At 50.1% G+C, this 14,060-nt stretch overlaps 1 protein-coding gene across 1 annotated transcript in view; it reads right to left on the bottom strand.

The window, feature by feature from the left end:
* Positions 1 to 14,060, bottom strand: part of LOC144783951 (uncharacterized) — a 266,569-nt gene that overhangs the window by 30,056 nt on the left and 222,453 nt on the right. The window contains exons 48-50 of the mRNA XM_078662679.1: positions 5,151 to 5,303; positions 1,530 to 1,738; positions 531 to 628 (exon numbers count right to left, since the gene is read on the bottom strand). Coding sequence (XP_078518805.1) covers positions 531 to 628; positions 1,530 to 1,738; positions 5,151 to 5,303 — 460 coding nt within the window. The remainder of the gene's footprint in view (positions 1 to 530; positions 629 to 1,529; positions 1,739 to 5,150; positions 5,304 to 14,060) is intronic.

Consider the following 14,060-nt stretch of genomic DNA (forward strand, 5'->3'; position numbering starts at 1 on the left):
GGGTGCCAAGCATTTATCCATGTTAAGTGCTGGGCTGCCCAAACTTGGCGTGATGAGTGTCTGTCAGGTTGGCCTTTTCTCAGTCTGAGAGACGCTTATCACGCACTAGAAAATAATGGGGTTGGCGGTCAGAGATCTGGCACCCCCATAGTGGACTACCAATGCAATGAGGCCTTTTGCCTGAATGAGCACTCTCATCTTCCTACAACTCTACCCGTGGCCTGAACTTCTACCCAAGGCCACTCTCACTGGTTGGGAGGAGCAACGCACTGCTACACCATTCTTGCCAACGCTGTAGCTGTTTTGTGTATGTCTCTGAAGTTTACACTGCTACTGCAGATGCTTTGTCGTTCAGTTTAAGAGAAGCTTACATTGCAGCAGATACACTTTTCAAGCGTGTTTGTGTGGGAATCCTGCACTGCTGCCCATGCTGTATCTGTCCATATAGGCTAGGTTAAGACCAGGTTGTACCTTAACTCTGTGCACTGGAAATGCCAAAAAATATGGGCGTCGTCAGTGCCAATTTTTACCTGTATTTGACTTCTGCACGGTAAGAACTGACACAATGAAGTCCAAAATGGCCTCCGGGTGGTCATACACCACAGGTGCTTGGCTGAGAACGTGTACTCTGCAGAGATGCATAAAAAAGAAACAGGCGATTAGAATTCATTTTGTCTCTCACTTTGCTGCTTAGGCAATGTAATCACTGTACACTGTGTCCATGTTTCTGATATGTTTAAAGTGACTAGCCCCCAAAGGGGACGGTTGGGGTGATGTTGTCGAGGTACTGAAATGTGTAATCCATTCATGGGAGGGCTCCAAGTGGGCAGAGGTTACCATTCCGTAATGCCGCCACAATTAGCCATATTCCTCCATGCTATCACACACATGAATTCATTCACCCTGATCTGTCATAGTGAGGAAAGTGGCGTGAATTAATAATTAATTAATTGTCCCGTATTCGTCGTCTGTTGAAATCCCCCCTCACTCCCCCACCATGCCCCACTGATTTTACCTGCACAGGCCCCGTCTGTTAGCAGCCAACACAACCTCTGCAATTTACAGAGCCAACATTACACATCAGGCTCGCAGAGAGCTGCTCTTTGGTCTTGTATTGCCGATACATCATTGGAACCACTGCTTAATTTGTTTATAAAACTCAGATGCACTATCCTTTTCTTAAGAGCCTGCACTGTCGAATTTCCGGGCTGCCCTGTCTTGGTTCCACCTCATGCCTCTCTATTCCACCACTCCACCCTTCTAGACTCTTTATCTCACTCTTGCAGGTTCCTTTCCATCTCTGCTTTCTCCCTTTGTCACTGTTTTTCCGTCTATAGCTTCCACCTGGCCCTCTCGCTCTCTTGCTAATACTCTGTGTATCCACCACCTTCAGCCACCTGCACAAATTAGGCACTGCCTAAAAGCCATAAACTATCTATGTGCAAGGCATGGTCCCCTGAGCACAAAGTTCATCTATGTTTGCTTGCCCCCAACTCTATGAGCTGGCCAAGGATTGCCTTTGTACTTACATGGCTGCAAGATTGCTGCATGACAGGTCTGTAGGAAGGGATCCCAGGACCTTTGCGTTGAGGCTGATAATGAAGTAGCTTAGCTTGTTTTGGAACCACTCTGTGTAGTCACTGGCAGTGAATTTCAGCAGCACAGGACCTATGCGGCAGAACATGCCCTCTAGAAGTATTCTCCTTACATCTGCGTTTGTCAGCTGGGTCACTGATGACTGGAATGAAAAGGACAATGCAAACAATGTATTTTTTTAGATTTGCAAACAACAACGAACAGGAAAGAAATAGTCTCAGTAACCCTTCAGGTTAAAGAAAAATCCTGGTTATCTAGACTCCCCCGTGCGGTAGTCTGCCTCAGAGGCTTGGTGGGTTGATCTCAAAATTCATGTCCACATAGCTGAAGTTTTGTTTATTTTTTTTAAAAGGTTCAATATAGAGGGAACTCAACTTGACCCGAAGGTATCAGAGTGCTTTACACGAGCACCAGTTATGTTACAGACAGGCACAGGGAGAATATGTGATTTACCCAGAATCACAGGATATTGAGGCAACGCCGAGACTCGCACCCAGTTCCCCAGCTTCAAGGTCGACCGATCTAGCCGTTAGGCCACATCCTGGTTGCTTGCAGCAGAGGAGGGGTGGGAGCCCTGGGATCATGGTAGAGGAACATGACATTGTGAAACTGTGAGGTGCTGATCTCAGTTGCAAAAAGAAACTTGAATCTGGGCCTGCAGTCATCATCTTGTCAAATGTAATAGGCCTGAGATGGCAGTCCCACACTGGAAAAGGGGGAACAACATAAGGGGTGAAAAATACCCTTTTTGTCCTCAATCTGCCACCTCATCCTGAGACATATGCTAACGTAGGTGTATGCCTGTGCAAAGCTAATCCTACTACAGAACACTAGGGGGCAGATTTACAAACCCCCTGCACCACCACTACGTCACTTTTCGTGACGTACTGGTGGCGCAGGGGGCTCCTCCATATTTACAAGTAGAGGAAAAGCCACCCTGTGTGACTTTTCCTCTCCTCATAAATATGGCCCCTTCACACGCAGCACTGTGCGTGGAAGGGGCGTTCCATGGGTGTTGCTGTGCGTGTTCCCACGCAATACCCATGGAACAAGCACATCTCCAGATTTACGAGAAATCGTAAATCTGGAGATGCGTCTGAATACTGCGCCACCCTAGAGGTGGCGTAGCAAGGCGCAACTAGGAGAAATGTTTTCATTTCTCCTCGTTTTTTCCTCTTTCAATGCGTGCTGCATTCTACAGCAAGCATTGAAAGAGGAAAAAGCCTCTTGTGATTGTTTTTGTGCAGGAATCTCCCCACGGCGCATGCATCCTTGCACCATGTTGCAAGGGTGCCTGTACTGGTGCATGGCTGCAGTTTTTGCGCCAGCGCAGGGGACGCACAGAGATGCGGCATATTCTTGTAAATATGTCGCATCTTTGTGCTTTCCAAACTAACGCAGCAGGGCGCAGCAAAATTACTTGCTGCACAGTTCTGCGTTACTTTGTTGTAAATCTGCCTCTACGTATTTAAGTTTATTTTACATAGAGCATTCATGGGCATGAAAGAAAAATTGTAGGTCTTTGAGCACATTACAATCAGACATCAGAATTGCACTTTTATAGTACTACTGATTTAGAAATTAAATCAAATAGGGATTTGAAATCTAAAAAATGCATAGCTAAAACTGTTGGATTTTGTGCATTTCTGAGAGGGACCAATACTCATTCAACACAAGGGAAGGGTGTGAGGTTTTTATGAGTGCGACAAGAGAGGGTGGAAGTAGGGGTGGTGGGAGATGTCTCTCTGGAACATAAGATGTAAATTGTGACATTTTGATGGAGAGTTTTTGGAAAACTAGAAATGTCCCAGGATTTCAGATTCACCTGCAGGGCAACAATCTTGCTTGCTTAATTTGTAAAATAAGTGCTGCAGCCCAACATTTTCCTCAGAAACCCGCCCGGCTGCCGATTGTCAGTGTGCAGAATACCAAGGCTGCCTAGTTTTGATTTCAACTCATGCCTCATTCTTCAATCACCATACTCTCTTTCTCTTCTTATCTCATTCTTGTCAGTTCTTTTTCACCCCTGCTTTCTTTCACTGCTTTTTAGTCTTTCCCTTCTTCCTTCCCCCCCCTTTTTAGTCTTTCCCTTCTTCCTTCTTCCCCCCTTTTTAATCTTTCCCTTCTTCCTTCGTCCCCCCTTTGCTGCCTTTTTCTCTCTTTTTCTAGTTTAAAGGCTAAAGATGAAAAATAAGTTCCAGCCCCAAAAATGAGCACCAGTCAACCACTGGCTCAAATTAAGCATTGACCACTTAGTGCTGAACATGTGCAATGTTGAACAATTAATCAGTATCTTACTCAGTCAAGTAGACTTATTCTAAACTATTCAACATTTTCCTTGCGTGACAATTTTCCTAACACTCCCTGGTGAAATCAAATACTCGCCTTCAAATCAGAAAAATTTTGTTTTCAATTATTTATTTTTTTAGTTTTATTTAGCGCAAACCAGACCCAAGACATCGGGTATCAGAGCGCATTACATGAGCACCAGTTTCGTTACAGAAGGACATTTTTGTTAGGCACGGGGAGATTAAGGGCCAGATGTAGGTGGCCAAATACCGATCGCTAACGCTGAGAGCAACGTAGGTGAGTTTAAACCTACTAGCAAAATAAGTAGTCACAAAATTGCGATTCCTTATTTTGCTCTTGCATTTAAGGAATTGGAAATTGCGATTCCTTATTTTGCTCTTGCATTTAAGGAATCGGAAATTGCGATTCCTTATATGCAATGTAAGTAGCACAAAAGAAAGTGCACTTTAGCCTTAAGAAATCGCTAATTACCACCAGCTTGAAGATGGTGGTAATTAACGATTTCCTTTAAAAAAGCACTTTTTTGCTTTTTTTTAAAGTGCCACGTGGTCATATACATGCCCCAAGGACATGCATGTGTGCCACATGTGCACACATGCACATTTCAGGGGTGCAACAGGGTGTCCTTTTGACACCATGGCACCTTGAACTAGCTCACGCTATTTGCGGTTCTTTAATACTGAATCACAAATAGTGAATATCTTCCCATTCATTCCTATGGGTCTCCTAGCCCATAGGGATGAATGGGTAGGTATTCCTTATTAACGAATCTCAATTTTTAATTCGTTATTAAGGAATATTAAGGAATCACTAATATTTTACTGATTCCTACCTACATTCAATTTTGCGAGTCCTTAATAGCGAATCAGTAAAATTCGCTATTAAGGACTCGCAAATTTGATTTTACCTACATCTGGCCCTAAGTGATTTGCCTAGGATCACAAGATGTTGTAGTGTTGTTGCCGAGACTCGAACCCGGTTCCCCAACTCTGAGGTGGACTGCTCTAGCCGCAAGGCTACATCCTCTCCCCGTTGTTGGAAGTACATATTCTGTAACAAACTAATTTAACTCGTGGGGCAAAAATGACCACAAGTAAAAACTCTTGTTTCCGAGTCTAATATTTTACCCAACCCTAGTGGTAGTTAACTTCGGCAGCAATTGAAAAGGTCTACGTGAGGTTAAGGGGATAAGGTCAACCTAATTGAACCGATTTTCACAGAGAAACACAGGTGCTACTCTTTACCTGTTGTAACTGGGCATTGAATTCATCCAGGAAAGCGCCGAAACTGGTGGCGTCCACGGCTTCAATGACCCTGCCGGCTGCTGCAGAGTTCTGTAAGTCTGTTGTTAAGTACTGGGCAAGTTGTTGCGGGGTCAGTACATGCAAGGCTGACGACTAAACAACAAAAACAAGAAACATGGTTACTGTCTTTCTGTTCTGAACAAGTGCTAAAGTCATGCACATTTGAGTGGGCACAGGCAATATGCATGTGAAGCAGGTTTGGTAAATACTAAAGCAATAGTTTGCTCATTAAACACATCTGGAAATGGTGAGAGTACATTTCACACACTGTACCCCGATTCAGTAAAGAAATCTGATTCTGTGTATCCGCTTACCTATTGGGCATGGCGGGGAATGGGAAGGGGGGTGAGGAGGGCGTGGGAGAGGTACGGTACCAAATATAGATGCTCACTTTCAATTTATGATCTCTTTAACCTTGGTTGTTAAAAACCAGGGTATTAGAATATGGTTGTCAGAATGACACCTGCTACATTGATGCAGTGTCCTAAATACAATTATGGATGTGTAACAGTCAATAACAGGAATGTTCTCACTAAAGGGTTCAGAGTGACATCAAGTAGACAACAAGAGCACTCGGATGTCACTCAGAGTCCTAATTTAAAAAAAAAACACCCGAGCTATTCACTTTTATCCCATCTCTAATTTTATGGTATGTATGGCTTACCCAAAAGTGTATGTCCCTGCTTTACGCTGCTATGAAGAGGAGTAATGGGACGCCATTCATAACATGGCCTCTCCTCCGGGTCCCAAATGGCCTCTGGTCACCTGATCCCCCACAACCCTCTGTGACTTCCCTCAATATTCTCTAGTCTTTCAAAACTGTTCTCGCTGCTCTCCAGATGCACACACTGACAGGATCTGAGAAGCCTGTAATAGTAGCCTAGAATGAAAAGGGGTGGCTCTTGGCCCCCCGCCCGCATGGCGGCGCGGCGACCGCCTCCCCCTCCAAGCTTCTCGGTGGTGGGGCGTGCCCTTCCGGGCGCACCTCACCACCGATTGGGTGGCGCCCTCCCTGGCCCGGATGTCATTGTAGGACTTCCGGGTCAGGGGGGCGGGCCGCAGGAGGGGCCGGGTGGGTGGGCGTAGCCACCCCCCCTCGGGCCCCTTAGGGATAAAGAGGCAGGGAGCGCCCGGGAGACCCTCTTGTTCCCTGGACGCTCCCCCACAGCGTGTCGTGCCCCGCGCTTGGGGGCTTCTTGTTTACTTTGTCCTTTTTATTTTTTAGGCTTTTCGTTGGCAGGTGTGCAGTGGCGGTCGCCCGAGCTCGGTGCAGGCTTCCTTGGTGGTGTGCAGCGGCGGTTGCCCGGCGATCTTCTGGTTCGGGGCGTCGGAGCCACGTGGAGCGTCGCGTACTCTACTTTCCGGCGGTGGGGAATGTCCTAGCGGAACGAGGTATTTCTTGGCGGGTGCGGGTAGGCGGGAAACAGCGCAGCCGGAGAGGATGCTGCAATTGGGCCCGTATCACGCTGAACACCCGCCTTCTCCGCTCACACAGGCAGTGTAACTGAGTTTGTTCCGTCTTCCCCCACATTGCAGCGCGCTACGAAATTGGCAGGCTGTTCAAAGGAATTGAAGTAGGTTGCGAAGCAGGGTCGACCAGGGCAGGACTTGGATGGGAGACCAGGGGAAAGGTTGCCTTTAATTGCTGAATTAGAGAAACCTTTTTTTAAATTTTGGGACTGATTCATGTTGATGCTTCTCTTCTGAATTTTAGGTGATTCAGTGGGGGTTAAAGACTGCTTTAACTTAATTGCCACGTGTAGGAATTACATTGGGGTCGAATCCTTACTGGGGTGCTACACTGTGCCAAGGTCTCTGGGGGTCTGTAGGGGGGACGAAATTAAGCGTAAATAAATTGTTTTGCCTTATTACAAACACTCTCCTGCCCCGAGAGACTGTCTTTTTGCCAGCAGGGGTGCGAGCACACACTCAAGGGTAATTTTATGGTTCAGGTGTTTGTGTAGCGGCGTGAGTGTGCCATTCCTAGAGATTAATACTTTTTCTATTGCAGGCGATTTAATAGAGGATCTTGGCATCTTGTGCACAGTGAGCCCAGAGGAGTGAACGGCGGCCGTGGTCACGAACTCAATACCGGCTGTGGAAACGCGCAGGATTTGATCGGTAAGAGGAGAGCGGGGGGCTAGCATTTCATCGCTCCTGGTAGCCGCCGGGTGGGTCTACACTAGGTTTACTCACCCCTGACATAGCCGGATAAGCCGGTGGTGTTGCGGTTGCCGTTGCATGGTGCTTAAAGCCACCTGGACATCCTCCATCTGGTGAAGGTACAAAGCACACGTACGCTCAATTGTGACACTACGAGTGTAGGCAGCGTTTTTTTAACATGCCAGGGCCAAGGGGTGGTAAAGGAGGGTCCAGGATGGAGGTTATGATGCGGGCCATGATGCGGGAAATGAGCGACATTAACAAACGGTTGGGGAAGGTTGATGAATTGGAGGCACGCATCAATGAGAGGTTTGCTGATTCCCCTGGCCCATCGGGTAGGCCTGTTCGCCAGAGGGTGGCCCCCTTGCCAAGGGGGGATTTTGCTACCCCGCCTAAAAGGTCTAAGGCCAAGAAGCCCAGGTACACTGCCCCCGCCACTGAGCTGGTAGTCCCGGTACCTAATACACCTGTACCTGCGTTCCCGGCCCCTGTTACACCTATGCCTGTGGTTCCAGCTCCCGCGGCACCGGCTCCAGCCATCCCGCCGGCGCTCCCACCTGCGGGGCCTGCCCCCTCATCCGTGGTACCGATCCCAGTCACGGGCCTGCCGCCACTGGCCGCCTCCTTGCCTATTACACCTGTGCCGCCGGTCATGCCCCCAGTAGCGCCTGCAGTCCCAGCAGGTAACCTAGACTCAGTTCCTCCAGAATTGGTATCTCGGATAGCGGACTTGCTGCCGTGGCTGCAGAAGGGGGGGGGGGTGTGCTTTGCCTCATCTGATCATGTGGCAGAAGCGGAAAAGTTGGTAGAGAAGATCAAGGCTGCAACGGCGGCGGACAGTAGTGCGGTGCCCTCATCTTCTTCCCTTACAGGTTCCAGTCCCGCCCAGCTGAATGGTGATAGTGTTCTACCGGCCCAAGTACCCGTAAATGGTAAGGAAGTGTCGCTGCCTCTCTTGGGGGACGGCCTAGTGCCATCCAGGAGTGAAAACTTGGGGCAACATGTGTCCCAGGCAGTGAAGGAGTTGATTTGGGGGGGGAAATATGTATACATATTCTCTTTGTTGTTAGACAATTTGGAAATGGAGCAGGCCAAGGTACTGAAGGAATGGATGCATCCAAGTGAATGGAGGGCACAGTGCTCCAGGTTCAGAGTAGATGAGACTTTGAAGAATTGGATCAGGGCCTTTTCTGTCCTTTCGGCTATCACGGCAGAACGCCCCCCAAATGTGCAGGCAGCAATGGCTTGCTACCAGAGCAGGATTGTGGGGTGGAGCGACCAATACACTGGGGATGTGTGGAAGGAGTATGATGTTAATTTCAGGAAGGCCAAGGAATTTGACGCATCACTGGCGTGGGACAAGGTGGATTCTATGTCATGGCACAAGCAGTTCTCAGGTGACACAGCCCCATCTCAGGCCACCAGTGCAGTCAGGGTGTTCTCCGCCAGGCCTCAACAGCCCCTTTGGTCAACCCAGGGGAACGAGGTCCCGGGGAAGAATAGGGGGGGGGGGGGGGTCAGAAAGGAGAGGGGTATGCTGGGATTTTAATAAGCGCACCTGCACAAGGGCCCAGGGCACCTGTAGATTTAGGCATGCATGTGCAGTCTGTGGTCACCCGTCCCACCCCGAGACAACTTGCAGGTCCAAGCAAGGCAACCATGGTCATAGGGGAAGGGGGAAGCCAGAGTAACTCAGACGAGCCGGGCACCCCCACACCAAGAGATGTGTTAGCATTGATCCCATGGTTGAATAGATACCCTGACCACGCAGCGGCCACCCTACTTCAGGAGAGGTTTTCACAAGGTTTTAGGATCCCGGCAGTGGGTTACACAGGTAGCGCTAATTGCAGGAACCAATTGTCAGTAAAACAAAATCCAACGGTAGTGTCCGCTAAGATTACCAAGGAACTGTCCCTAGGCAAGATAGCTGGCCCCTTCCAGGAGGTGCCTGTCCCTAATTTTGTGTGTTCACCGCTTGGAGTAGTACCCAAAAAAGAGAAAGGTGAATTTAGACTGATCCACAACCTATCCGCACCTAGAGGAGCATCCTTGAACGATGCGATTGATGAAGGGATTTGTAGTGTAAAGTATGCCTCATTTGATCAGGCGGTTGTCTTATTGCGTGTCCTGGGACCAGGGGCATTGATGGCTAAATCTGACATAGAATCCGCTTTCCGTCTCCTCCCGGTGCACCCGATGGATCACCACCTTTTAGGTTTCACTTTCGAGGGCAAGTTTTACATGGACAAATGCATGCCCATGGGCTGTTCCATATCATGTGCCTATTTTGAGACATTTAGCTCATTTCTAGAATGGGTCATGAGACAGGCGACGGGCCACCAACAGGTCATGCATTACTTGGATGATTTCCTGTTCTTAGGCGCGGCAGACTCTCAGGAGTGTGCTTGGGCACTGCAGGAATTTTGCGTGCTCATGCGGGCTTTTGGGGTTCCGCTGGCGCCGGGGAAGACGGTTGGCCCGGCTACTTGCTTGGAATTCCTGGGCATTGAAATTGACTCAGTACAGGGATGCTTCAGGTTGCCCAAGGACAAAGTGTCTAGGTTTAGGGCAGCTCTGCGTCAATGCCTATGTAAAAGCAAGGTTTCCTTGCAGCAGCTGCAGGAAGTGGTGGGGCAACTGAACTTTGCACTGCGGGTCATCCCAATGGCGCGCCCATTCTCACGCTCTATTGCCCAGGCTATGAAAGGACTACGGCAGAAGCACCACCGCACTAGGCTGTCAGCTGAGGTTCGCCAGGATATGCATATATGGATGGCATTTCTGGAGGACTTTAATGGCAGGGTAGTGTGGTCAGGTCCTCCTGCTACATCAGCAGAGTTGGGTTTATGGACAGACGCTGCTGGTAGTGTGGGCTTTGGCGCCATTCTAGGGACCAAGTGGGTCGCCCAACGGTGGCCGGAGGAATGGAGAACATGGGGCTTGACCGCCAACATTGGCTTCCTGGAACTTTTCCCAGTGTGGGTGGCATTGAAGGTCTGCCAGAACATCTATGTAACCAATCAGTGGTGTTCTGGTCGGATAACATGACAGTGGTCGAATGCATAAACCAACAGGGGGCACGCTGTCCGTTCATATTGCGCCTGATTAAGGAGATTGTGCTTCAGTGCTTAAAATGGAATGTACTCTTCAGAGCCAAGCATGTCCCAGGCATCCTCAACAATGCAGCTGACTCCCTTTCTCGCTTTAAAATGCAGGTTTTCAGGGAACATCTTCCTGCAGCAGACCCTTCGCCAGCGCACTTCCCGGCAGTACTCTGGCAGATTGGTGCCCCAGATTACAGGACCTCGTGGTTGCTAGCCTAGCCCCCAGGACCAAGACAGCTTACGAAGGGGCGTTTTTGTCTTATCGCGCTTTCTTGGGGCAGGATTGGGAGGTTAGGTGGGCACAGGAGGACAGCTTTGCGGCCTATTTAGAATGGATGCACAGGGAAGGGAGATCAGTGGCAGCCGCAAGCAGACATAGGGCGGCGGTCTCCTTCTTTGCGCAGGCTAAGGGCATGCGAGATCCCACCAATAATTTTATGGTGCGCAAGGCTATGAGGGGATGGCGCCGGTTGCAGGGCCACACTGCGGATACGAGAAGGCCCATAGGATTGGCGCGGCTGGCAGCCTTATTGCTGGCATTGCACGAGGTTTGTAGCTCAGAATGGGAGATACATCTGTTCAAAGCCGCCTTTTCCCTTGCTTTCTATGGGGCTCTAAGAATTGGTGAATTGGTGGCAGGGTCAAAAGGGGATAAGTTGGGCGGCCTACAACTGACTAGTGTTAGGATCAGAGAGGATACTATGTGGGTGACAATTCAGAGGTCAAAAACTGACCAGGAATCTCGGGGTCACACCATAGTGCTCCACCGGGCCTGGACCAACCCCTGTTGCCCGGTTTCTCATGTGGAGGTTTTCCACAGGCAACGGGAGGGCACGGCGGGGGGTGCACTGTTGTGTCATGCCGATGGGACACCATTGACTAGGTACCAGTTTAGGCGGGTCCTGGAACTGACGGTGAGACAGGCAGGTTTAGATCCCAAGGAATTTAGCACTCACTCCTTTAGGATAGGGGCTGCAACTGAAGCAGCGCTAGGGGGTCTCTCGGCTGAGAGTGTGAAGAAAATTGGGAGATGGTCATCTGATTGTTATAAACGATATGTACGGATTGACATGTTATGACAGGATGATTCTCACGCTTGGTATGTTTTCTGGTTCTTGCAGTTTCTCAAACCTGTGACGCAGGGGAGGAACTCACTGCCAGACGTCAAGGATCTACACCGTCACAGCACAAGCAGCATGCAGGACGCAGGACAATGAGGATTTGGATTGTGGGCCACTCGTATGTGAGGCGGGCTAAACATGTTTTTCTTTCAGGAGACCGTAAGAGGAGGGCGGCGCTGAAGGGGTTGGACATCTCATTCTTCGGGAGAGGGGGGTCTGTGCCTCGGTCAGTTTAGGAACTTCTTCCAGGGACTCCTAGCTCAGCAGCCCGACTCCCCGTCAGTGGTGATACTTCACCTAGGGGAGAATGACCTGGCCAAACTGGGGAGGCGCACCCTCATTGAGGAGATCATCTCCACTGCGGGTGGGTGGCCAGGACTTGCCCGGGTTGCACAGTAGTATGGTCTCAACTTATCCCTCGGTGGCAGTGGCGAGGGGGGGACTCGGTCAGGGCGTTGAATCACTCGGTAAAGAGGATCAACACACAGTTGGACCAACTATTTCGAGCCCCCCAGTTGCAGACGATTCCACATGGGTGTATCTAGGGCGAACAATTCTACCTGGGGGATGGGGTGCACTTGACGGAAGCAGGGAACGTCCTGTGGTCTAATAATGTCTGGGCCTGGTTGGAGGGATTCGCTAGGTGAGCACCCTCTAGGGTAGGTCAAGAAGAGGGGAGGCCAGATCGTCGGTTAACAATGCTGGCCTGTGGCGGTAAGATCATGACCGGTGAGCAGCTAATTTTAAGGTCTGAGGGGGCGGGCATCATCCCATGGAGGTTCCCGCCCAGGGGGAGGGGCCATTGGCCCCTCCTAGAACTTCAGGGGCAAGGTAACTGGTGCTTCAAAGGGCCGCGGGTTGGAGTAGTCACGCTTTCCTTAGGCTGGTAGCCACCCCGCTCGCGCATACTTATGACGTCACCGGATGGCGCAGAGTAAGGGCCCTCCTTTAGTGGGTAAATGGAGTTCACGGCGTGGACCGGGTAATTAACGGGCCCGGCTGCGCATGCGCACATCTCTAGGTAAGGCGCAGCTCGTAGGACCTGACACCGGTTAGCGACCTTGCCATATGGCCAGAAATGTAGTATACAAAAATCTAGATGAGGATGTTAGATTCGGTTAGGAAACAATCTGTATTAGAGTCTCTGTTAAGGTTAGGCTCTCAAATTTGTTGACAATATTGTATCTAATGTCCTGCTGATTTTTGTATAAAACGTTTATCATGCAATTACATTTTTATGATCTTATATCTTAACAAATACGGCCTGGGGGGTTTCGCGACCCCCCGCCTTCCAAAAGTTAACCATGTTTCATGATCCTGTATCCTGGGTTTGGTGTGGTGAGTTGGGGGGGGGGGGAGGCAGCCAGTCGCTGACCATGTGAAAAGGGGGGGCTCTTGGCCCCCCCGCCCGCATGGCGGCACGGCGACCGCCTCCCCCTCCAAGCTTCTTAGTGGTGGGGCGTGCCCTTTCGGGCGCACCTCACCACCGATTGGGTGGCGCCCTCCCTGGCCCGGATGTCATTGTAGGACTTCCGGGTCAGGGGGGCGGGCCGCAGGAGGGGCCGGGTGGGGGGCGTAGCCACCCCCCCTCGGGCCCCTTAGGGATAAAGAGGCAGGGAGCGCCCGGGAGACCCTCTTGTTCCCTGGACGCTCCCCCACAGCGTGTCGTGCCCCGCGCTCGGGGGCTTCTTGTTTCCCCTCCCACCATCCCTGGAACAAAAATGGTCGATGCTGTACTAGTTTGGTTTAGGTGTAAATTTGCTAGGTTATTGTTTCAATTTTCCAGGCATAGCGAACTGTATGTGCTTTGTATATTTTGCTGATGATGCTTTCTTTAGGAATTTCCCCCTTTTACGGATATGTGTTGAAATATGTTTTGTTGTTCCGATTGTGTTTAGGCCTTTTTTCCCTTTGTAGCTATACGTTGATGCAGGATGTGATTTAGCTAAGAGTAGTTGTCCATTCGAATTTTTTCCCATAGGTCGTCGTATTTATTAGGTTTGGGGCATGCGGTAAGGTCATGACCGGTGAGCAGCTAATTTTAAGGTCTGAGGGGGCGGGCATCATCCCATGGAGGTTCCCGCCCAGGGGGAGGGGCCATTGGCCCCTCCTAGAACTTCAGGGGCAAGGTAACTGGTGCTTCAAAGGGCCGCGGGTTGGAGTAGTCACGCTTTCCTTAGGCTGGTAGCCACCCCGCGCGCGCATACTTATGACGTCACCGGATGGCGCAGAGTAAGGGCCCTCCTTTAGTGGGTAAATGGAGTTCACGGCGTGGACCGGGTAATTACCGGGCCCGGCTGCGCATGCGCACATCTCTAGGTAAGGCGCAGCTCGTAGGACCTGACACCGGTTAGCGACCTTGCCATATGGCCAGAAATGTAGTATACAAAAATCTAGATGAGGATGTTAGATTCGGTTAGGAAACAATCTGTATTAGAGTCTCTGTTAAGGTTAGGCTCTCA

Source organism: Lissotriton helveticus, chromosome 10 (assembly GCF_964261635.1).
Source record: "Lissotriton helveticus chromosome 10, aLisHel1.1, whole genome shotgun sequence".
Taxonomy (NCBI): Eukaryota; Metazoa; Chordata; class Amphibia; order Caudata; family Salamandridae; genus Lissotriton; species Lissotriton helveticus.